At 42.8% G+C, this 26,392-nt stretch overlaps 1 protein-coding gene across 6 annotated transcripts in view; it reads right to left on the bottom strand.

Annotated features, from left to right (window-relative positions):
- The window catches only part of Asap (ArfGAP domain of ASAP), a 181,701-nt gene that overhangs the window by 135,330 nt on the left and 19,979 nt on the right, over window positions 1–26,392 (bottom strand). For all 6 annotated transcript variants that reach the window (XM_070539292.1, XM_070539293.1, XM_070539291.1 and 3 more), the window contains 3 exons: window positions 24,943–25,028; window positions 7,229–7,391; window positions 5,470–5,634 (listed from right to left, as the gene is read on the bottom strand). In XM_070539292.1, the coding sequence (XP_070395393.1) occupies window positions 5,470–5,634; window positions 7,229–7,391; window positions 24,943–25,028 (414 nt within the window). The remainder of the gene's footprint in view (window positions 1–5,469; window positions 5,635–7,228; window positions 7,392–24,942; window positions 25,029–26,392) is intronic.

Raw genomic sequence — 26,392 nt, 5'->3', positions numbered from 1 at the left:
TCACCACATCTGCACATGTTTCTGAATGAGGCAGTTGCTGCTGATGCAGTTAAGCGTATGCATGCTTTCGTTGGCTAAGGTCAAATAGAGTCGAACCCGGATATATGAAACCCACATATAACACATATTATCATTAGAACAACCAGCTGTAAAATCCCCTTGAAAATTTTTTTACAATATTTTTATTTTATACATAGAATTACCTATATATCGAACTTTTTTGTGATCCCCTTCAGATTCAATATATCTGGGTTCGACTGTAGTTCTTTTGCATACACTTCCTATTAAAGGGAACCTGACAGAAATATTGCAACTTTTGCACCAACTTTTATATAATCTATGCTAACGATACAAGTTTATTCTTTTCAGGCAAATTGTGTGCCGATTTGGAATGTCAAGTGAATAGCGCACTGTCTGAAATTAATGCATGGGCTCAAATGAATTCCCGAAAACTAAACATTAATAAAACGAAGGCTGTTTTATTTCGCCCCCGCCACACGTATGTCCCAACATTTCATGAAATAACTCTAAAATTGAAGTTGTAAAAAGCTTCAAATCACTGGGCGTATATTTTCCACAAAACATGACATGGGATGATCACATGAACTACATTATTAATAAACTATCTAGGACAACCGGCATTATGCGCCGTCAGTGCTACTATTTTCCTACCTCTGTTAGCATACTCATATATATCCCTTTATTTTCTTCCCTATTGAATTACGCGTTTCTTGTATGGTCAACTACAACAGCTTCAAACACCAGCAAGCTTTCCGTCTTGCAAAAAAGTGTTCTACGCCTAGCCTGTAAAGTCCCATATCACTACCACAGTGCCAAATTGTTTAAGAAGCACCACATCATTCAGGTTCCATCAATCTATGATTACAAGCTATGCCGTTTATATAAACTCGGTTTGCTGAAAAATAATGATGCCATGACAAACCTAGCAAGGCTAGAGAAAAACTTCCTTGCCTATAATGTGCGCCATCCTGAAATGTGGTACGTCGCCAAATGTAGGACCAATTACGGAAATCAAATGTTAAAATTTCAATTGCCTACACTTCTAAACCACATAATAAAAGAAAATAAGATTGACATATCTAGTACATCACCAAAACAACTGCGTTTAATGTTTGTATATTGATGTGATACGATGATTTTCTATTTCTTTGGCTACCCTTTTCAAGTGACATATTATAACTCCTGCAAGTGTTTTCCTCTTAGTAGGTTGTACTCCCTTAGCCGCACACTTTTATGCTTCCCTGTGTGATAGGGGGTCAGGGCTCCTCAAGCTGTTTTTACAGCTTTTACCTGCCCTCCTCTTAACTTTTTGTTGATGCGGAATAAAATTCAATTTAACATTCCACATTTAAACCAGACTTGTACATAATTAATTAAATGTTATTAACCCTTTGCAGTCAGTCATGTATTGGACCCCACCCAACATGCGAAAACATCCATTGCAGTCATAATAATGTCGGGTGGCGCCTGACATAAGGGCATGCTCACAGGTTATTTGGGTTGGGTTTTTCAAGTAAGTAAAGTGCCCTTTGCAATATCTCCAGACAAGTTGTGGAGGTTCGGTCTGTGTGAAGCTAGGATTGAAGGCAAGCTCCAGAACCAGCCAAACACAGTAATACCGTGGTTCTCCCTAACCTGAGGCTTGTTCTCATTAAAGGCCAACTGCAACAAAACTTCACTTGGGCTAAACTGACTATAAACGCCTAGCATGTACTCACAAATTAATCTTGGCAAAGCCACAGGACTGGTAATTGCCTAATTTTGTTATTAGCAGCTATTAAATGGTGTCTATGCAGATGACGCATGCAGTTGGCGGCAAAGCGGTAGCGATGCAGATATGCCGAATATTCAAGAACAGTAGGCAACTGTTGATCTCTCAGTTGCACCATGTTGTGCCTAGGCAGCCAGGTGCATTGCTCGCTCATCATTTGCGAGTTGATGGGCGTCTCTCTCGGTATGCGTTCTATCTGTTGCACTCATTCTTTGAGCTGTTGCAAGAATGCCAATGTGTTGTATGGCAGTAGGGTGCTCGAATACGTACTCGAGCACGAGAAATGGCTGTGCAGTACACAACGCTGAGTAGAGGAAGGCCGAACACATCTTTCCTGTCCCAGCTTTCAGAGTGCGAACACGCACCGCAGTGTAGCAGGCAAGTGCCATGCGGATCAGCCAATGTGCACAGAGCATGTAAACTGCAGTGGACAAAGCTGCACAAGCTACATTTCAACAGCACAGTACTGTATCAAGATCTATTTATTATTATTTATTTATTATTTATTTATTTAATAATACTGTCAGCCCATGAAGGGCCTTTACAGGAGTGGAAAATACAAACACATACAAGGATACAGTATGACAACAAAAGCAAGTAAATGAACAGCAGCAGACATTTCAGCAGGGACGCGAATCGGTTTGGATTTTATGCACCTTACAAACTTCCCCCCCAAAATAAGAAACAAAATGAACAGATACACCTTTGACAAAGTTCTGATATACATATTAGTTAGCGGCAAAAAGAATAACATGTACACATTGCAAAAACTCCTCAACGCATGAGGCCGACATGACAGAGTCGGGGAGCGCATTCCATTCCGTAATGCCTCTCGGGACAAAGCTGTACTTAAAACAGTCATTTCTGACCTGAGGGGGTGTGATGTACTGGCTATGACGATGTCTGGATGTTTCATTTGTCGAGATTTTGAAGAAGTTGTGTTTGTCGACAAGCAAGTGACCATTAATGATAAGGTAAATTAGTTTCAGTCGCTCATACTTGGTACGTAAGTCTAGCGGAGGTAAGTCGGCAAGCTTACAAAGTTCAGTGGGGGATTGGCAGTAGCGATACTTGTTAAATATGAACCTTGATACTAACCTCTGGATTCTGTCAATCTTTTGTTGGTTGGATTTAGTGTAGGGATCCCATACAGCTTTAGCATACTCCAAGATAGGACGTATTAACGATTTATAGGCTAAAATTTTGACCTCAGGTGTCGACGCACTTATATTCCGTCTTAGGCTCCAGAGCGCTTTGCTGGCCTTACCACATACAGCGTCAATGTGTTGATTCCATCTGAGGTCAGAAGTGAACGTTACTCCTAGATACTTATGTTTATCGACTCTGCTAATAGTTATGCTATTTATATTGTAAGGGTAACGCAAAATTTTTTTCTTTCTCGTTATGGACATAACAACAGACTTAGCTGCGTTTAGTTCCATCTGCCAGTCGTCACACCATTTTTTAATTATTTGCAAACTAGACTGTAAATTGGCCTGATCATTACTATCCTGAATTTTATTATACATCACACAATCATCAGCAAACAGTCTGACAGGGACACTAATATTACTGGGCAAGTCATTTATAAAGATCAGAAATAAAAGAGGACCTAGGACACTTCCTTGCGGAACTCCGGACACAACACAGGAAGGGCGTGATGTGCACCCCCCGAATTCAACGTATTGATCTGCTTGGCAAACGCTTTCTAGAGGCGACTATAAGTACTATAAGCCGCGATAGCGCACAGAAACCAAAGGTAACGTTCAAAGGTAAAGTGTGTTCAAGGGCGATATTCTCGAGTGAACATTTCCGGCAGAGCATCATCCTCACTATATTTCGCGCACTTCACATCAGATGCGCCCAAGAAGACGAACGAAATCCATTCTGACAGTGCCAGAAATGAGGAGGAACCGCATGCTGCATTTGTCACGAAGAACGTGACGCAGCAGCCATGGTGTAAATGGAGCGGCAAGTCATGTAGGAATGCAATGCTGCCAGAGCGAAACACGCAAAGCTTTATCATAGCCGCAGTCCGGCCTGTCTGGCAGTGAGTTTACACACTTAGCAGTGAGCCCCTCAAGCTTGGCCATGCCAAGCCTCAGCTACTTACCATCCTTTACTACAGATGGCAGTAGCTGTCTGATCGGTCTGATCAGTCGACAAGTCTGGTGCCTCCAGCGTGTCAGGCAGCGGCCGGTGAAGTTTGATATATCATGCCGGAGACACTAAGATCACTAAAATTTTACCCATGCTTTAAACATTACACACAGCAGTGCAGCGATCAGTTGTTGCCACAGCGATAGTGGACAAGTACAGAGTGAGCGAGTGCTTAATTGTTTGTCAAACGCACAAATACAACATGCTCGCTTTAGTGAACCTAAATGTTCAGCATGCTGCTGGTCAGCCAAGCTAGTGATCGATGCACCCTGTTCCAGCTGCTACAGCATGCGATAGGGCATGTTCTATTCCCATGCCAGCCACACTAGACTGTGCAGTGTCCAATTTTTGTCGATGCAGCGTAACTACGCCACGCGTGGATCGTGTCCACGTTAAGCCGGACTATAATGCACCTTTAGCTTGGCCACCCCAATGTGTTCTTCGAGTGGAGGCAGAACACATTGGCCCTGCTGTTGAACGTACACAACTGGACAAAGAAAACCGGATGGACTCCGAGGATATTTCGCATTAAAAGAACATCGCCAGCGCGCAACAGCATTGTCACAGCACACGAAACAGCCAACAGCAGACATGCAGGACCTGTTCGCTGATACACCGGAACGAAATACAAGCCAGGAAAGCTGACAGCACGGGTGCTCGATCTTCACATCCTTCACTGTACATCACTTCCATCTGGCGATAATGGCGGCATTTTTTTTTTTTCAGTTTCGGTATCAAAAACATCAATTTTCGCAAGCTCTTTGTGAGGGACTGACCTGTATTTCAAGCGTAAGATTTTGCATAGAGGCTCCTGCTTATCTAAATTATCTGAAACAGCTTTCTGCAAGGTCGAAAATTTCATTGCAGTTGGCCTTTAAAGAGAGTTTTCATTGAATTTGAAATGTCTTCTTTCATCACTTATATAGCCACTGGCTGAGAGAGAAGAGAAAATATGGTTGATCCCTCTTTCATAGGAATCAGTAGAACACGAAAGTCAAATGTATCTTACTGTACGTGAAGAATTAAGTTGCAAGTAGCCATCAGCGGCACTCTACCACTGCACAGGGATCCTTGACAATTGCCACACAAGGGAAAGTTGTCGAGCAACTCGCGACCAAGAAACATCCCCTGAAGACACTGCATTGCACGCGTCAGAGCACTGTGCAAATCCACCATAAACCACAGGTGTTCGCAAACAACACAAGCGAAGCCAAACGGATTGTTAGTAAGTCACTTCATGAACTCAGTCCGCTGCACTGAAAGACATGATTTGTGGACCAGCGACCGCTTTGTAGGTTTGCTTGGCACATTTGGTTTGTTTGGCTTGGTTTGTTTTGCTCAATTACTTTTTAGACATAAATGTATTTAGTTACATTTTTACATTTTTTCTGTAACATGTACAAGTCTGTACGCTGTACGCTGTTCACAGCGTACATGTACATGTACGCTGTGAACTTGTTTGTAAAATAAGAGACATAAAATAACTACAAGCAATAAACCAAGAAAGAGTTACTTACATCAGAGTGAGATATGTACAAATAACCGTCCCTCACTTCACACTTCCTTTTCTGCCAGACACGGCGCATTTTACCATCAGACTTCTTAAGCAAGTAGCCAATCTTCGTGTAGCCATAATGTTGGTTCCCCTGTGGCTGATGTAAGCTGTAGCCAATGGAGCTAACCTGTTCCAGAGCATAAGACAAGAACATGCAATTTCAGCAACAAATTGCTAAAGATCAGCACCAGCAAGAAATCTCTGCAAGTCACAGCAAACTGAGCATTAATACCTGCACCATTAGAATGTTATATTAAAGACTAAAGGCACAGAATCTTAGAACAAACACATATGCACAATTCATCTTTGCTGCAAAAGCTTCTAGATAGACACATAAGGAGGCCAATGACATAAGTATGATCATGACTGCTAGTTATATTTCACTATGGTATCATTCTGAAATCTCTGCTATGTAACAGGTAGTGCTGCAAAGCTACTATTGCTACTATTGTTAACTAAGCAATCAGCGTGAACACAAACTTGGCATAAGGAAATTGTTACGTCTTAGAATGCTGCGAATTAGGTCAAAAGTTCTTTTCCACAAATGGAATGAATGAATGCCCAGCTTATTTATCGATAGCTGCTCCCCAGATAAGTTAAGAACATGATACCAGAAATAAAGGAATTCGATCTGTACTCTTGTGCATGCATCTACATGAGGATGAAATCTGAGATAAACAGCATCAATAAATCCTTGTTTGCTGCCACTACTGTCATTTTAGCATGTACATGACCTTATGAACAATTTTTTAGCAATTATGACCTTATGAACAACAGTCACTCAACATGTCCCCTTCCCTTTCTGTTTCCATTTTGCGCTAAGTGGCCATAAATCTAATGGTCTGAAATTGTTCAGTATGAACCGACTAGCCCAGCAACATATATTACTGAAATGAACTTATCTTCCAGATATAAAAAAAAAAAATTCTACTTTCTCCAAAAATGGACAAGTATATTGTTTTATTTATTTGATGTAGTACAATAATGTTTGCTCCGTGTCTATTTCTGCAGATTGCATTTTTCTCAGCATTATCTTAATTATGTTGAATTCCAATGGCGGAGTCGGAGCAAGTTTTTCTGCTCGTTTCGGAGCAAGTTTGTTCCAATGGCAGAGTGAGGGCGGGAGTAAGGTGTTCCAATGAGAGAGTCGGAAGGGATTCAGAGCGGGAGTCACTCCGTGAAGCAGAAAAAGATGCTCCGCCAAAATCGGCGAAGTGGACCGGAACTCTGCGTGACGTATTTCTTTTACCACGTTTGTCTGCTGGGAGGAGCCACCGGTCGCGACTCTCGAGGAAGCAAAAGCTGCTGCACGCTTGACGAGATATCCATTCCGCACTTAAAAAAAAAAAAAAAAACAGGTGAACGGCACTGAAGAGAGAAGTAACCGGTGCAGCGGTGCTGGGAGCAAACAGCGGAAGGAAATGACAACACACAAGGTATCCTGGGTAACTTTGTGATAAAACTTCCGCTTCCGCCTTGCTCCGGCGGCGCAGGTTGTGTTCCACTCGCGGATCCGGAGGAGTTGCTCTGCGCCAGAGTCGAGTGCTCGCTCGCAGAGTCCGTCGGCTGCTCCGACTCTGCCATTGGAATTCAACATTATACACAAGTTACCGGCCCATTTCTTCGGTTTTTACATGCATTTTCCCCCTTCCTGAAATCAGTGCCTATCAATGACGTTATGCTTGAAGTAACTAAACAAAATATCTGACAGCCATCCTTACATCTTTGATATCCAGGGAGGGTGAACTCCTCAGTGTGTTTCGAAGCTCGACGAGTTTCTTCCGCTCCTCATCCTGCTTCTGCCTGAGCTTTTGTAGCTTGCTTGACAGTTCTATAATGTAGTTGTTGAAGTGACCGATTGTCTTGAGCCCATCCTGAAAGAAGCTGCAAATAGGAGCTGACTTGTGAAGCACGAGTGTGGTTCTGCCATCACAGTACAACTGCAGAGGCTTCAATGCATGATAAATTACTATTACTGTGATAGCAATTATATGGACACTCCAGGCGAATTTCTGCTGTTGGCATCGCTATGATATTAAGTATAAAGTCCACGTGCGCTAGCATCACGGCCATGCACCGTATGCTGTAGGTGCGAGCGGTGCAAAAGTGATTCGAGAAGGATGGTGGCTTGATGTGGCACTGTCTTCTCCCGCTCACAAGAGAGGAAGGCAGGGAACTGCACACCATCTTCTCACGGGCACAAAGGGGGGGGAGGAGAGAGCTGGGAGACGTGTGCGCATGCAATAAGCAGGTTAGTGCGTATTACCTCTTCTGCTCTGGTCGCAGTGTGGCTGAGTGCGGCCACGCGCAGCCTACCTTGGAGGCAATCGGCACCAGCTTCAAAGGCTAGCTGACCTGAGGTAGCTGATCGCTTTATGTGTGCTATGTTCTCACGTACTCACATTCTCACATTCTCACTGCACGAACCCGATTTTGTGGCCCAGGCCTGGGCCTGGCTTTGCCCGGTCCTGCTTTATGAAGCTCGAGCCCAGCCTGGGCCCAGGCATTTATTACTAACCTTAGAAAGGACCCACGTGTGCATGACCAGGCCCGGTTCGGGCAGGCTGGAAAAAAATTTGTTGTTGATGATGATGATTAGTGGTGCCTTGCCCTTTGTAGCGGGCAATCAAATGGAAAATCAGGTGTGTACATGCATTGAAATGCTGCTTTACCCACAGTGGTAGCTTAGTGGTTAAGCTGTTGCACTGCTAAGCTCTAGGACGTGAGTTCAATTCCGGGCACGGCAGCTGCATTTCGATGGGGGAGAAATGTAAAAACATCCGTGTACTTAGATTTAGGTGGACGTTAAAGAACTCCAGGCGGTCGAAATTAATCCGGTCCTTACTATGGTGTGCCTCATAATCGTACCATCGTTTCTGCATGTAATAAGCCAGAATATAAATTAAATGTTGCTTATGCGATATATGAAAAGTCATTGCAATAAAGGTACAGCGACAATAAAACATAAAGCGTTTTTTGAATACAAAGTGTACAACTAACATAAAAAAGCAGTAGGAGCAAACTCAGGTCATTCTCTTTATTGCTCTTTTCACTTCACGTTAGAAACAACAATGATTGCACAAATTCTAAAAAGAGGCTTTTGATTAATAATTTGTTTCAGCAAGATAAAAAGGATTAAGGTTATATATGGTGAACCGCAAGCAAAAGCAGATGAAATGTACATTGTTCATATTCTGACTTCGACAAAATAATGTAATCACCACAATCAATATAAATTACATAAGCTGTCACACACCATGCTCCAGGCTATCCCAGATAAAACGTTCCTCCCGTCTTTATGAAATAAAGATAGAAACTATGCTTAATATAACATGCAGTGACACAACATTCTGCACCTGAAAACGGTGCCATAAAAATAGGACTGTGCAAAAACCAGCAAGAGGTAAAAATATACATGTTCTTCTGCAAAATAAGCAGGTTGTGCAGGCTCTCCGACTTCAAGCAGGTCCCGCTCTCATGGAGTATGTACCCAGTTGCACTAAAATTGCATTCACTACATACAGATTATATCGTATATGTCAGCTTCAACCCCTCGGGGTCTAATCAGCTACAGTGTATAAGCAATAAAAGAGCCACATCTTTGTTTGTCTCATGGGAACATCAGTGATCTGGCCTATTGCCTGAGCTGTTATTTTTACGCTGGTGTGCATAGCTTGATCATATGATTTGGTCCTATTTGTCATTGAGCATTCAAATATATATATAGTGTTCCGAATTCATGAGCATACAGCCTAAAATAAATGCACAAGTAGAAAGAGACACCCCTTGCATTAGCGTTAAAATAATATAAAATTATCGAAATTGGTAATCATGCAACCGCACAAGTGTATTACTTCAGCTTGGCACAGAATGCCTTGGACCATGCTATGCATAATCTTTGCGTGTGTTCGAAGGCCCGGCTTGGGCCCTTTAATTAGCAGCGCCAAGTCCGGCCCAGGCCCACAACCTCATGCCTGAGCCCAGGCCCAGGCTTCAAGCCACGGGCCCGGGCAGGAGTCGGCGAAAAATGCTTCGGACAGCCCGGCCCAGGCTTTATGGTCGGCCCAGGCCCGTGCATTGCTCTATTTTCATGCACCTTGTTTGCATTTAAGTGGCAGGCAGTACGAAGGAGAATTAGGTTGCCACTGTTGCCCCTCTTGATCACACCAGCATTCCGACAGAGAGTGTGTGGGGTCATCGAGAGAGATGTGTTCCTGTTTGTCTGTGCATGCCTGACAATATGCTTGTTAATTCAGTTAGTAAGTGAATGTTTACAGCAGTTTATGCCACTAATAGAACAACTAATCTTATTTCGTATAGCTGTCTAATAATTTGCTATCGCAATCAATGCTTCACCTTTCAGGCGAAACTAGCCTTTTTGAAAAAGGAAAGCAGCATGTGGCATGCACTTTGAAGGCCCACATAAACAAAGTGTTCGCCGGCTACTCAAAGCACACTATTCGTTTTATTTTCATGTGAAAAAAGCTTGATTTATTTTAATTATTAAACAGTGGCAGCTGTTTTTTTGGCTGAGGAGGCACAAGTGCAATGGAGTCTACTGATATGTCCACACGTTTTGCCAGCTGTGCAGAGACACAGTACTTGCAGTGTGCCCACAGACTACCATGTGTTGCACTCCAATTGAAATGTTACAGTTGAGATGTAGGAAGAGAATTATAGGAGAGAGAGAGAAACTGTAAATACCAGTCAAAAACAAAACAAATACATGGTACAGGAAAGTGGCATTAGCACACGCTTGTTGAAATGTATGTGCAAGAGCACAAAGCATCCACCTCCTGATTTTCATTTTGAGCACCATGGACGTTCATGTAGCCAATGAGTACAGAGTTGAAGAGCATGGTCAGTGATAACAGCTGTTGTCAGTTTGCATTCTTACAAACTTTCCTGCAGTGTCCGCTTGGACAAAACTGCTTGCATGTCGAACACTCACTTGAGCTGAACATTTATCAACAGAACCTTTTAGTCTAAAGGTGACTTGAACGTGATAAGATGCTTTCATTGAATGGTGGGTAGTTGCCTACTGTCATGGCATGATGCTTGGCATTATATCATTTATTAAGCATGACAAACCATGTCTGTATGCCCATCCTGCTGATGGTGAGCCATGGCAGAAATACCATGTGAATGAGACCTTTTCATAAACAAGAAAGCGTTGTGCCATGACTAATGACTACTTGCAGCATAGAGGAAGCACCTTGATGCTTTATAAATGTACATTGTACTGAATATGTTCGTCGATGTGTATTCTCCCAGAAGGGCAATGTCACATCCTTTCTTGAAAGGAACAAAGAAAACAAAATGAAAAAGTAAACACTTTGTTACTTCTCAGGTACTGCTGTCTAATTTTTTCAAATAAACCTATAAATTATTCATTGTGCAGTTAGTGTAAACTATTTTCATGCTTAGCGTCGCACTTCACCAGTACATTTCCCCAAATGCTCAAAGCAGTTGTGTAAAGAAACATATGAGCATGTCTTCAGAGCACAATTTAGTGCAGCAGCTGTCTCATTGTAATAAAAAAAGAATTGCTAACAACAAAAAGCAAGTCAAAGCGATAACAGCAAAAATATTTGTCCGAAAAAAATGAAACAGAATGCCTCGGTGTGCACAAGGACAGTCATGTCTCATGAAGGAATAAAATAATATACCAATAAAAGAGGCAAAAGTGAGAATCGAGGTTTCTTAGGATAAAAGCAAGGCAAGGGCATGCCCATATTTTGCTTTCCATGATGTAAACACTATGTGTAGATCATCCACACTGTGTGTAAATCAACAATGAGAAAAATACAAGCTGCCTCTGCTCAGGCAAAAGGTAGCCATTCAGCATGCATTACAATGATGTGTCATGGCTTCTCGTTTAATTTTTTATGCTGCAGTACACTTATCTGCTTCTTCCTTGGTAGCAATGCAATGCATAAGTCTTTCTCCCTCAACAAATTCTGTAAAGAAATGCAACTGACTGCATTATTTAGTAAGGGTAGGGATATTTAGTATTGCTGCCCCTATAGCCTAAAATGGTGCCAGTGTCAGTGCAGGGTTCAGTGGCTAAGGTGCTAACTTTCATGTCGAGAAGACCCAGATTGAAACCCCAGAGGAAATGCTGAATGTTTAAATGCAAAAGCATTGTGCAGAAAGGGAGCAAGATATCAGCCTATACTGTATCTGTACCAAAAAATCACTCTGCCAGCTTCAGGAGAGCGAAAAGGCGGTGACACCGGACTGGCAGAAAGGAGGAATGGGGACAGAAAGTGCACTGGAGAAGAAAGTGAGGAGGGACTGGGTATCGGGAAGGAGAAGGTGCACTGGAAACCAGCCAGGCAGTTACAATCACTAAGAATGGTCAGCAAGAGCCTCTCACTCTGGCACGCATTTGTAAGTGCCAGAGTGAGAGGCAATGCATCAGAGCGTAGAAAATGAAATGGCGGAAGAGCAAGGGGCTGCATCTTAGCAGGTGTACAATACAGTTTCAATGAGTTATAAGAAAGCAGGATGGGATTGTGATGGAGCCAGAGTACATAGGCTTAACATTACGGTTGTGTGTAGAGGGAGTGACAAGAAATAAAAGCAGTGAAGATGCTTCAGCCCATGAAAGTAGATGAAGCTGATAGAGGCCATCACAATGCCGAGGTGTCACAAAGGTACTGAGCTGCCAGAACATCCGAGTGATGTGCTGTGCATTCAGAAGAGCTGAAAACAGTGAAACATACAAACACAGATACGCGGCAGCCAAAAGGAACAGACCCAAAGACTTCGTGAGTACGCAGCACAGTAAACAAAATATTGCATCTGCTACTTCACAAGATGCTTCTGTGTGCACCAGGTATGACTAGTGTGGCACTTAAGTAGGTGGCATGAAATCCAATCAGTGGTTGCTAGGTTTGGTGCTTAGGAATGAACCATAATGAGTAGACATGACAGACTTCCCCCATAAACAACAAAGTAAAACAAACTTATCATATATAAACACACCAAACAGGACATCACCTATGCTTTCATATATTTCTCTAAAAAGTAACTTAATCCCCCCAACTTTTTTTTATTAGTATTTCAGATCTTTTTCTATGCTATTACAGACTGACGAGGACACTATCTTTCATATACACTCTACCACCTATAGAAGCCTCATTACATTAGTATTGCGGGATTCTGGGGTCTCATAACAGTACTGACCATTGCAAGTTTAAGCTTAGCGAGCCACAGGCCCGCGTCAGCAGTTGCCTCTCGTGCTCTACTGCGCCACTGCAAGTGCGCTCAGGCCGCCAAAGGGGGGCAACGACCGCTGTGCACGCAAGAGAACATAGTATTGCGCTGATTCAGTGGAAACCATTTATTGTCCCTGGCAGCACCCAACATTGCACAAACATCCGGTCCCGGGCCAGAATCAAATGGCTCCCAGGGCAAGGGTGAAAATACAGACAGAGGCGCCGCTAGCATGTCGCTGCGACAGCTAAGGCTTCCCGTGACACACTGCTGGAAAAAGTCCCTGCAGTTATGCTGCTTGCTCTTGCGATAACCATTGGGCCCACTCGCAAGAGCTTGAACAATCTCCTTCGGCTTGGGCCTCCAACAAGTACGGCTCGGTGCAGTACAACCATGCTCGAGCAATAGGCACTGCTCTTCAGCTTAGCGTCCGGAAAGGATCAACACAAGGTATGCGCTCGCCGCACGTGCAAAGGCACCGCATGTAAAACCCCAGATTTTAATATTTTATGTTTGTTCAGGAGGATATCTTTCTTAATACCACGATGTAATGATGGCTATGTATCACTGGATAAACGTGTCAGTAAACACTTTCACATCACCCTTTCACAATCACTCTTAGAATAACTGGAAAGAGACATACAATGCCAAGAAGTCTGTAAATTTAGTACCCTTACAGGTAAACAATGTGTCTCTTTCACAAACTTTCCAAACCTGTATAGTCAAACATTTATGCGAAGAATTTGATTTGAGCAGAGGACTTCAGTGTTCGTGTATAATTTCGGTGAAGTGTAACCAAATGAACATTTGTTTTTCTCTGCCCAGCAGGACACTTGAATGGAATCGCCTCACAGAATCGTGCACTTCAATGTGAGCTGGCCATTGTTCATTCAGAGCATTACGTTCCCAAAACTTAATCAATGCTGAGAGCTTTAAGCTTGCAATAAAATTAATGTTTATTTCATAACAGGTTTGGAATTTTGTTGTTTTGTCATGTAGCTACTCTCATCTGTGCAACTTCTTGTTACAGACACCTCCCTGCCTTTTGGCTATGTGTGGCCAGTATTTTCACAGTCCATATGGGCAGCCGCTATAGCAGACCAGGAGACAGGGCAACATACACTCTGCTATGTGTAGACTTGCAAGATGCCGGCATCGCCATCATTGCCCACCGTACGGACGTGTCTAGATGGATAACCTGCTTCCCTGTCAGCTGTGCTGTTATTGCGGTGTTGCGCCTCGGTCGGCTGAGTGCTCCTCTCGTAAGGGTGCACTCTACTTGAGTTCACTAGAATGCTGGGCACCGTACAAGAGCTCAAGTCCTAGACACAAAGGCGGATGAGAGGAAAGCGTGAAGTACCCAGCGCTGTCTGGGAAGTATCTCCCCTAAGCTCTATCTGCGGGCAGCGGCCAGCTGCTGCTGGCGACGAGAGCACCCCCACCGCCAACAACCACCGCAAGTGGAAAGGGGAGAGGCGTAAGGATGACACAATAGGTAGATGCCCACGCAAAGATGCCAAGACATACCTCAATCCTCATAGTATCTATTTAAATATTTCTACACAAAACTGCAAAGTACTGCAAGCAAAAACACTTGGTTGATAAGCATGGCTCAAGACAGGGCAACTGCATTTACATCATACGGAAATGTGTACTTTGATAGTGCCACAGCAAGTAAGGCTATAATGTGCCACAGAAATCAATTCCAAATATGAAATGAATTTACAAAGAAAGAAGAAAAATATGCCAGTATCATAACCTTCAGCCTAATTATGTCCACTGCCAGATGAAGCCCTCGCCCAGCTACCTCACATGGCGCCCCTCTCTTGTGTGAGCTGGTTTCACCCTAAGAGTGCAAATTTCCTCTACCCACGAAACATACACTAACATTTGCAGTGTTACAGCATGCATAGAAATCTACCTTTCTGCCAGCAAACATAATTATCATATATTAAGACAGACACTTCAGCAACTAGGTAATATTTCAAAGCGGATAGAAATGAGTTGCACAGAATGATGCACAAGTGCTAAACTTGCAATTGGAGGATTGGATGAAATTGATTTCATACTTTGTGCCGATCATAGCATAGTGCAGGATGTAGAAGTGATAGGTAGGGTATCAGTGCAGTGATCACAGGTTAGTGAGGGCTAGGATTCACCTCAATTTGAAGAGAGAAGGAGTAAAATTGGCCAAGGAGAAACAGGTCAACTTAGAGTTGTGGCTGGTACTTGCAAACAAATTTGCAGCTTTAGAACAGAGAGATGACAATGATGACATAGAGCTAATGAATGAAACGGTAATGAGGCTGGCTTCAGAGGAAGCAAATGAAGTGGGAGGCAAGGCACCAAGGCAACCAGTAGGCAAGCTCTCCCAAATAACAAAGGACTTTATAAAGAAATGACAAAGAATGAAAGCGTTCCAACTCAAGAGATAAGATAGAATTCGCGGAACTGTCAAAACTGATCAACAAGGCGAAAATCAGGGATATTCTAAATTATAACGTGAGAAAGACTGAGGAAGCCGTCAAAAATGGTACAATAAGCCTCTTTATAAGGCTTTCATAGATTACGAAAAAGCATTTGATTCAGTAGAGATACCAGCAGTCATAGAGGCATTGCGTTATCAAGGAGTACAGACCACTTACGTAAATATCTTGGAAAATATCTACAGAGATTCCACAGCCACCTTAATTCTACACAAGTAGGAAGATACCTATAAAGAAAGGAGTCAGACAAGGAGACACAATCTCTCCAATGCTATTCACTGCGTGCTTGGAAGAAATATACAAGCTATTAAACTGGGAAGGTTTGGGAGTAAGGATAAACAACGAATACCTCAGCAACCTTCGGTTTGCCGATGACATTGTTCTATTCAGCAACACTGCAGAGGAGTTACAACAAATGATTGAGGACCTTAACAGAAAGAGTGTAAGAGTGGGGTTGAAGATTAATGTGCAGAAGACAAAGATAATGATGAATAGATTGTCAAGGGAATAAGAGTTCAGGATCGCCAGTGAGCCTCTAGAGTCTGTGAAACAGTACGTTTACCTAGGTCAACTAATCAGAGGGAACCCTAACCATGAGAGGGTAATTCACAGAAGAAATGGGTTGGATTGCATACAGTAGACATTGTGAGCTCCTGACAGGGCTTACCGTTATCATTGAAAAGGAAGGTATACGATCAGTGCATTTTACCAGTGCTGACATATGGGGCAGAGACTTCGAGACTGACAAAGAAACTTGAGAACAAATTGAGGACTGCACAAAGAGCGATGGAACGAAGAATGCTAGGCATAACTTTAAGAGACAGAAAGGGAGCATTTTGGATCAGAGAGCAAATGGGTATAGACGATATTCTAATAGACATTAAGAGGAAAAAATGGCGCTGGGCAGGTCATGTAATGTGCAGATTAAATAACCGTTGGACCATTAGGGTGACAGAATGGGTACCAAGAGAAGGGAAGCATAGTAGAGGATGACAGAAGACTAGGTGGTGCGACGAAATCAGGAAATTTGCGGGTGCTAGTTGGAATCGGCTGACAGGGGTAATAGGAGATCGCGCGGAGAGGCCTTCGTCCTGCAGTGGACATAAAATAGGCTGCTGCTGCTGCTGATGATGATACACATATGCCATGATTTGCACATTGTCATTCATAATAAAATGTGGCTTTTATTGGCACAAGGACAACAGATGGCCAAAGAGCACCATGACATAAAAGGTCTGTTAGAAAAGTATCCGACCTTATTATATATATATATATATATATATATTTTATTTTTTTTCGAACACCTGATGAATATGAAACAAGCGCACTTGCATCAGCCGACCTGGAACCTTCGTGCGCATGCGCGAATTTTTCCCCGCCTGCTGATAGCGTCAGTCGCTGGGACGCAGCGTTTGAGTGAGGTAGTGCGCAGTGCGCTCGTCACTTCTTTATTGCAAGGAAAATGGCAGAGCGACTGGAGCAGCGCTACTGCATCAAATTTTGCCAGGAACTGGGCGACAGCCAAGTGGAAACCATTCTGAAGATTCAGACGGCTTTCGGTGACAATGCTATAAGCAGCACACTTAAGGAGTGGTACAACCGGTTTAAAGACGGCCGCACATCAGTGGAGAGCGAGCCAAGCTACGGTTGGCCATTAACATGCCGAAATGACCCGATCATTGCCGAAGTGAATGCTATGGTGATGCGGGACCATCATGTGACTATCCGAGAAATTGTGGAAGAGGTGGGCATCAGCACTTTTTCTGCACATTCCATTATGACCGAAGATTTGGCCATGAAGAGAGTTGAGGCGAACTTCGTGCCGAAGCTGCTCACAGTGGAGCAAAAGTAAATTCGTGTTTAAGACTCACAGGACATGCTGGATTCCATAAACAGTGACCACTTCATGAACACCATAATCACTGGTGACGAGTCTGGGGTGTACGGGTACGACCCGGAAACCAAATCCCAGTCGTCACAGTGGAAGCATTCCACGTCACCAAGACCAAAGAAGGCCCGCCAAGTGCGCAGCAACGTCAAAGTGATAATGACTGCTTTGTTTGACTCCTGCGGTGTGATACACCATGAGTGCGCACCACAGGGTCAATCACCAAAGAGTACTACAGGGATGTCCTCCGTCGCCTACTTGATGCTGTGCGGTGCAAGAGACCGGAGTTGTGGTCAAAAGGAAATTTGCGCATCCATCACGACAATGCTCCTGCACATTCCTCGCACTTGATTCAGACTTTTTTGGCAAAAAACAAGACTCCTGTCGTTCAACAGGCTCCTTACTCTCCTGATATGGCCCCATGACTTCTGGCTGTTTCCCAAGACCAAGAGGCCATTGAAAGGAGCGCAATTTCAGACAAGAGAGGACATTATCGCTGCAACGACAGCTGAGCTAAACTCCATTCCAAAACAGGCTTCTCGGAATGCTTCCAACAATGGCAGCATCACTGGGAGAAGTGTGTGGAGTCCCAAGGAGGCTACATTGAGGGTGATTAGGTTTCCAACACTCCAGTTCTTTTTCTTCGGCCAAAGGTAAGATACTTTTCTAACAGACATCGTATGGTGATGAGTACTCAATGCATTACGAATGGAGTGGACGATGCAAATGGTAGATGCAATGTGGCTGTAAAAAGGCCTAAGACAAGTCGCTATCACATGCGTAAAATATGAGTATTAAATTAATGACAATGACTAATGACGTGAGCTGCGAGCATAAAAGTTCCGTTATGAAGCGGTGAAATAGTAATATGTATGCAATAGGACTGGTGCCTGAAGGGGTCCTTGAAGTCGAGGCTGACAGGCACGTGCTGTAAAAACATTTTGCACTGCAGCTGCAGCCTGCAAGGCGAGGCTGTGCTACAGATAACCAGACCAGATGATTTGTATGGTGTTTACACCTGCTAAAAATTTTTAAGACTGTTTTAAATCGAAAAGCGTCTCATGGTTCAGAAAGAGTGCTGGGTGAAGAGGGAAGTGCTCATGATATGCAGGATAAGAGTACTCTTTATGTTGGGCTTCCATTGCAGGACACTGGACAAGAACATGAAGGCCATGAAGAATGTCATCACACTTATCACATGTCGACGGATCACTGCCAGTAAGGAGGAAATAGTGTGTTCCATAGGTACATCCTATCCTTAGCTTGCAAAGGAGCACTTCCTTGTGTCTTGTTTTGTCTGATATCTATTTCCCTATTCTTGGTTTGATATTGTGTAGCTTATTTGACACTTCAGTATCCCGCTGCCTTTGCCAATATTTCCACAACTCTTGGCGCAAGAAAGGCTTTAGGTATGGGATAGCTATGTTTGTGTCTGAACATTAAAAGATTACTGATGTGGCACTTCCGTCTGCAGCTATGCAGCTACATTGCCTTTTATGCCTCTATGTCCAGGTACCCAGCATACTTTGATCACTTGCTTGTCCGTATAAGCTGAGCATAACAAGCCGTATAGTTCGTTAAAAAGTGAATTCTTGTGTTTTTGTAGATTCATTAGCTTTATTTGCTTAACTGCCGAGAGGATTACGTATGATTCCACTGTGAAAATACTTGTATAAAGATTTAGTCCACCAGACATTGAAAAATATGGTCCCAAAGCTGCATAAGCAATACCAGTAAGGAATTTGGAAGCGTCCATGTAAAATTCTGCACATGAGTACTTTGCCTGAAGTTCGAGGAATCGTGAACACATATGAGTCTCAGGTGGACATTTGGAAACCTCTATATAAGAGACATCGCACTCAACAGTCTGCCGTTCCCAAGGTGGTGGAAGCTGACACAGGGTCATTAGAACATTCTCTTGATGTAGTATGCCTGTTTCTTCAACCAATGCTTGTAAATGCAGGGACGAAAGAGTCCTAATAGCCAGACGGTTTGGATCATGGTGTAAGAAGAGGCACTTACGCGTGTGATGCTCTAACCAATTAACTACCACGGCTTGTTTAACGAGCCGCAGTAGCTCAATTGGTTAGAGCAATGCATGTGTAATGCGAAGACGAGGGATCGTTCCCCACCTGCGGCAAGTTGCTTTTTCATCCGCTTTCATTGCCATAAATCTATTATTCCTTTAATTCAATTAGTAAGTACAAGTAATTTCCCCTATGTTTTCCTTGGTGTCTTTGTTGGTTTCTCATGACATGTTAGGTGAGTGAGCTCTCTCTATTGCTTCCAGTCGGCAGAGTCAATTTTTCACTGAGAAATACGAGGAGAGTTTTCATCACTTTTTGTTAACACTAAAGCGATGGGGAAGTGGTCACTCCCGTAAGGGCTTTAGATGAAGTTCCACTCCAGATATGGCATGAGTGTACTTAATGCGATGCTTAAATCTGTAGATGAGCATGTTTTGTGTACCATGCTGTAGAATAAGGGCTCCTTTTTATTTAGCAAGCACACACCTGAGGAGAAAAAGTTTTCAATTAAGTGCCCTCTTGCGTCACAACGAGAGTCGCCCCACAGGCTGCTATGCGCATTTATACCTCCAACAACGATGTATGGTTGAGGAAGTTCAGCAACAAAGATTAGGAACTCTGATCTGGAAAGTTGATAATTCAGAGGGATATATAGGGAGCTTATAGAGAACAACTTCTGAAAGAGCACCGCTCAGAATGCGACTGCCTCAAGGGGAGTTCGAAGACGTAACTGCTGACAAGCAACATTTTTGTCCACTATGATTGTGATGCCACCCGATGAGGTGAGTGTGTCATCGCAATCTTTTTGGAAAATGGCATATTGCCTGAGGAAGTTACTTTGCGCTGGTTTTAAGTGTGGTTCCTGAACACACAGCACCTTTGGATTGTATTTGTGTGAAAGTTCTTTAATGTTATCAAGGTTGTGGATAAGACCTCTCACATTCCAGTGTTATATTTGTGTATCCATATTGTTTGTGTTTTTGTGCTGCTTGTCAAAAGAAGTCAAGTTGGCTTACGGAGCCTTTCCAGATCCCATAATTTGGAGTTCCGTGTTTCTTGCAGCAGTCACGAGATTTGCACCGCTCTTGAGGTGCTGGGTGCACTAGCTGAATTTGAGTGGTGTCCACTGACTCCTGGGAGTCGCTGGACTTCCCTTCACTCAAACGAGGTGTTTCCGAGGCAGGCTTTGCCTTAAGAGATGAAGTCTTGGAGATCACCAACCCAGAGGCCAATGGGCCCTCCTTCAGGGACGGCAAAGCAGCACTGCCCCCTTATGCACCGCATTAGCCTACCCTGAGCTATAAATGAATGAAACACGCTTCCGTGCTTCCTGGAAAGAAATGTTCTCTTTTGTCTTCACTACTACTACTTACTAGTTAGGGCCAGTATTATGCCACTTGTTTAACCACTCCGTGAACTGTTCTAGATATCCGTCTCAGCTGAAGATAGTTAAGGTTGTCCCTATCTTCAAAGAGGGAGACCGAAATGACCCTTGCAATTACAGGCCGATATCCGTGCTCAGTACCATTAATACTATATTTGAAAAAATTCTAACGCATCGGTTCCACAAATTTATTGATAAGTACAAGGTTATGTGCCCACAGCAACATGGCTTTTGTCCGAATCATTCAACCTCGTCAGCAGTGTTAACGCTAACTCAAATGATTAATGAAGCTTTGCAAAATAATATACTTGTATGTGTCATATCCCTGGACCTAAAAAAAGCATTCGATACAGTTGATCACAACATACTCTTACATAAACTACAACATTATGGCTTCCGCGGTCGCTCATTAGATCTTCTTACTGATTACCTTCGTGAAAGAGTACAAGTAGTAAGAATGAACAATATTGCATCATCGCCTAAGCATATGCGCACTGGAGTCCCTCAAGGATCCGTCCTTGGACCTCTTTTATTTTCATTATACATTAACGACTTCCCACTTATTTTTGATACAAGTGAAACCCTTATGTACGCCGACGACACTTGTATTGTAGTAACAGCCGATAACACTTGTGATCTTGAAACTAAAGCAAACGAAGAGTTGAAAAAAGCAAGTGAATGGTTCTCAATGAACAAACTTACGATTAACGTCAGTAAAACCAAGTATGTGGTATTTCGAACGCGTAACAATACCTTTCCTGCTAAATCATTAAATTTAGAAACAAACGATTTTCCATTAGACGAAGTCAACTCATTTCAATAGCTTGGCGTGATTTTCGACAGCAATCTGCACTGGCAGGAACAAATAAGCGCAGTTTGTAAAAAGCTCGCATCAGGATGCTATGCGCTCTCACAAGCACGGCATAGTCTCGATACTAACACACTGCGTATTTTATATTTTGCACTCATCCATAGCCATATCGCATATTGTAATGAATCATGGGGTACGACATACAAAACTTATCTTGAACCTGTACGCAAACTACAAAAGCGCGCCCTGAGAATAATTACCCATTCAAGTTTCGATAAACCAAGTCTGATTTTATTTAATAGAATGAATGTGTTGCCGTATGACAAGATACACGAATTTAAAATTGCCACGTGTGTCTTCAACATTATTAAACACAACCTCCCTTTTCATGTTTCTATATTTTACTCATCTAATCGTGCGACCAGAAATCAAACGTGCGGTAATTTTAATCTTCCTCCAACTAAAAATATTTACGGACAACATTTGCTACAGTTTTCAGGGTCAAAAATTTGGAATAAACTACCACCAGAAATAAAACAAGCAAATAATTTTTCATCGGTACTTAAGAAATACTTGCTTAGCCTCAATAATGCTTTTCAATGGTACCAATCATGATGTCCTTTCTTTTCTTTAGTAACTCGCTGACACCTGCAGTGTTTCGATTTTGTCTAGATTAATATTGTGTGTTCATAATAATGCAGAAACTTGCCTGCAATTCTCCTAACTAGTGTATTGTATTTACTTAGAAATGTTTAATAGTATAAGATGCTTCTCACTGCTTCACATTTCATTGTGTACGCTCGTGCAACTTAATGGTATGTGACAAATATGTGTATGCACGTGATGTATTTTAATTGCTTTGTACTTGCAATTGTTGTTCATTTTTTATTGGACCCGACACTAGCCTGTGGCTATGTGTCCAACCAGTTTTGGTATTTCTGTGTGTTCTATATCTACAAATAAAGAATTGAATTGAATTGAATTGAATAACTATTATTTCCTTTTCTTTTTTCCACGTGGGACATGATTGCGAGTAAGCTTCATGTTCACCGTCGCAGTTACGACTGTGGCGTGTACCACTACAGTTCAAGAGATGTGTAAATTGAATCTGCATTTTGCACAGGTCAGTCAGCCTCGACAGTTGTGCTAGCCGTGGCTAAATCTTTGGCACTTAAAGCATCTATGTATGTGGGTCGGGAATGTGTACTATTACTCGTGTCTTTGTGTACCTGGTTTCAAGAGAATCTGGCAGTACACTCGTCTTAAAAGTGAGTATCGGATGGTTTGTTGAAATTTCTTTGTTTTCACACTTGAAGATTATTCGCTGCACTTTGATAATGTTCTGCTCCTTCCAGCCATCCAGGAGCTCCTCTTCACTCAAACTCAGGAGATCATTGCTCGAAGTGACTCCTCTGGACGTATTCATTGATCTATGTGCTGTCACTGTGACTGGAATGTCACCAAATGTCATGAGCTTTGAGGCCTTGCCATACTGAAGCTCGTCTTGAATCTCATGCAAAGGGTCCCCACTAGCCATTTTTGTGACTCTGTAGCCAGGACTCAGTGCGGCGGTGAAGCACTTAGCAACGACAAATCAGGAAACAGTTTGGACAGACTTCTTTGCAGGGTTTTCAGCATGTACGACATGATAGCAGGGAAAGACTTCTTTACGTGTGACCAAAAAGTTTGATGTTTCCTCGGTGCATCCTCTTTTGAAAAGAGGATGATCCGGCAGTTTGAAGAATGAAGCTGATGCCATAAATCCTTACTTAATTTCAGCCACGATGCCAGCCCCCCGCAATAGAGCCCAACAAGGGGACATGACAGGAGCCCCAGTAAGGGAAGTCCTGTCGACGCCATCTATACACTACTGCTATAACCAAATACGTACGACTTAACCAAGACAGGTTAGCCACACAAGGTTAACCCTTGCCACCAAGAAAAATGGGAAGTAAATATAAGATAAAAGAAGACAGGACAGTAATGAAAGAGAAGGGCAAAAAAAAACATAGAACAGAGATGAGGACAGGAAAAGGTGACTGCCAATTTCTCCTGAGGGGATCCCTGCAGAGGTGCCATCTACGTGATGTGGAGGCCAAAGAGGTATGCTGCCTCTGCCAAGCAGCCATAATAGTCCAAACACCCAACACTGGCTCAACCTTCAGGGTTCCCTTTTCCCTGGACACGGCTAAGCCGCGCACAGCTACACGCAGGAGGGTCCAGCTCTCATGTGTTCAGGTACCTGGTGTCGCAACACACATCGTCATTCAGTGCAACCAAACTATCCTCTACACCAACCACATTTCTTTTTTATGCAAACCAATTGATGTTTCGCTAAGAGCTTTTTTTTTTCTTTACAAACATGAAAGGCCCAACCACTTCTTGAGAAATCTTATGCTTGTAGCTGAATACTATATTAGTGTTTGTGAAGAGTGGTGTCTGTCATGAAGCTCCTACACAATAAGCCACACTAAGGAATTGTTTGATGCACCCTGCAAGAATACCAAGTTAGCACATGTCCATGCTAGAGGCCTAGATCATTTGTGGGTGCAGTGCTGCATATTAAAGTAGCGTCTAATGCAACATCCATCAAATAAGAAGCTTCAGCTAATTTAGCTATGTTCTTCACAGACAAGACACTCAGCCATAAATCAGATTTTTATCAGTATCTTTTCCCATCTATAAAGAAAACTGTGGGCCAAAGATCAATTGGTTTGTATGAAAAAGAAATACAGTTCCTGCAGATTATATTTTTGCAAGCTTAAATGCATTGAATGGCCATGCTAGGTGAAGGAATATTGTGGGTATGCAACATTCTTGCATCCTGGTAATAATATTCTCTGCATGACAGAGACACAGTGGTGGGAGCTGGTGTTCTGCCACAAGAGATGGCACAAGTACGCCTGTGCGGGCACCACAGGATAGCATGGACAGCTCAGCTGCAAGAAGAAGTTGCTTCTACGTCTTTGGCTAGTCGGCATGCATAGGCTGGCTGTGCACACATTGGTGCACTTTGTAGGAGGGACATGCAGACGGCTTCCCATCCAGGTTTGGAGAGCAGCACTGCCAAACACATTCGCTCATACATGCTTCCGTTTGGGGAACTGCACCCACAAATGACCTAGGCTTTAATGTCCGGCACGAGCAAAATTCACTCAGTGCCTTTATGTGGCGAGTCGAATCATATATTCTTCAGCAGGGCCACTGAAGAAACATCCTTTGCATTTCATCTAGCCAGCATCATCATATCAGAGCAAAAAATACCCTCTTTGTATGTGTGTACTGTGCTGTTTTCTTGGCTGCCAAGTGCTTTTCAACCTTCCTATAGGCATACTTTATGCATGTTACTACTATACTGCACCAATAAATTCTTCATTGTGAAAATCATTTTGTACTGTATTTTTCTGCATGCTATTATCTACTACTCTACATTGTCAGGTGCCTTATGTGGTTGTCTGTTCATCATATGCAAGCTTGTATTTACGCTGTGTAAACAAGAACCCATTGCTTAGTTGTTTGTATATGTTACCTATGTCTTGTCCATCAATGCCATTCTGCATGTTCTACACCACTGTTACGTGAAAGCTATGACCAACCAATCTTTTGACCAATACTCACTTGTTTTGCGCATGGTAGAACTCAACCAGGTGTTGCAATAGTTCCACTCCTTTCTTGGTCTTGATTTCATTCACTTTGATGAGATACTGCAGGATAAAACACATCCCAAGTGTTGGGTCAGACATAACTTTGAATAAAGTCAGCATTTGTTTAACTAGGCTGTGTGGCACTCTTTGGCCAGAACTTGCCCTTGTGCCATAAAAACCCAACAAACAATCAATCAATCAACTAGGCTGTGCTACCACTGGTCTGCAAGAGTGTCCTTCTCCAAATGTTACTCTCCGATTAGGTACTAACAAAACTAGCATTTCATCATAGCACAAAGAGTGTCACAACACCAGTTCACCATGATAGCCCTAACAGTGAAGTGAGAGGCATCGAGCTTGATTATTATAGCCACAGAAAATTAAAGCAACTATGCGTCTTCAATGCTAGACAACCCTGCAAGTGCCATAAAATGTGTTGGTATAGCACAACATACAGTACTTTAGGGCTGAGTGAATACCAAATAGCTGCTCTAAACATAAATATTGAATAAAATAAAAGCAAGGAAACAAATTTATAGAATATCTAAAAATGAACTCTTGCTTAAATGTCAGCAAATTTCACGTAAGAAAAGCAGCTGCGTACACATGCTCACAGGCTGGCTTCACTTCTCTGTCCAATGCTGCCAACCATTGAGAAATTTTTATACATGCTTTGCAGGAATGACCACATAACACTTTGAAAATTATGCTATTCTAGGTGCTACTAACAGGGTATATCTGAGTATTACAGAGAGGCAGCAGAGATATTGGCTGTGTACTTTAAGTATACAGACAGAACAAAAAGCTTTGTTTAGAAAACACCTCCACATATGTTTATGATTTTCATTGAAGGAATCTGGCAAGATCCTTTCAAACGGTAAGTATCAAGTCAAGCTGCAGTGACAGAATAGTGCCTGATCACATCCAAAGTGCCAGTTTTACAGGGGACAAGCAATTTCACAAGCAAGGGAGTGACAACACTGGCATCACCGCTGTTGAACTATGGTACTAGCTCCCATCACATAATTTGTCCCATTTATGCATAATAAACCATAGGCACAGATTATGGCGTCTCTGGGGCCTGAGCCCCCTCCGAAATTTTCTGGAGGGGTTGGGGGGAGGAGCAGAGCCTCCTCTTAATATGTTATTACCAGAGTTCTGTTCGCCACATCATTTGAGGTTTCTTTTGAGTTGCCTCTACGTTTTCAGTTAAAATTTTATTGTGGCTAGAAGCTTGCTGCATATTTGTTGGTGCAGACATGCCCAACCTTTAGGTCATACCTTCGCTTTATTTCTGCAAATCCTGATAATAGGAGCACAAGCGCATTTGAAGCACTAGTGGTGGCTACCTCACTCGTATTATTTCACCTCAACATTTTTTTTAAATTTACAGTGTGGACACCATGCACAGACGCAATATATTT

This window comes from Dermacentor albipictus, chromosome 5 (assembly GCF_038994185.2).
Source record: "Dermacentor albipictus isolate Rhodes 1998 colony chromosome 5, USDA_Dalb.pri_finalv2, whole genome shotgun sequence".
Classification (NCBI taxonomy): Eukaryota; Metazoa; Arthropoda; class Arachnida; order Ixodida; family Ixodidae; genus Dermacentor; species Dermacentor albipictus.
This window is presented reverse-complemented; position numbering and strand designations above follow the sequence as displayed.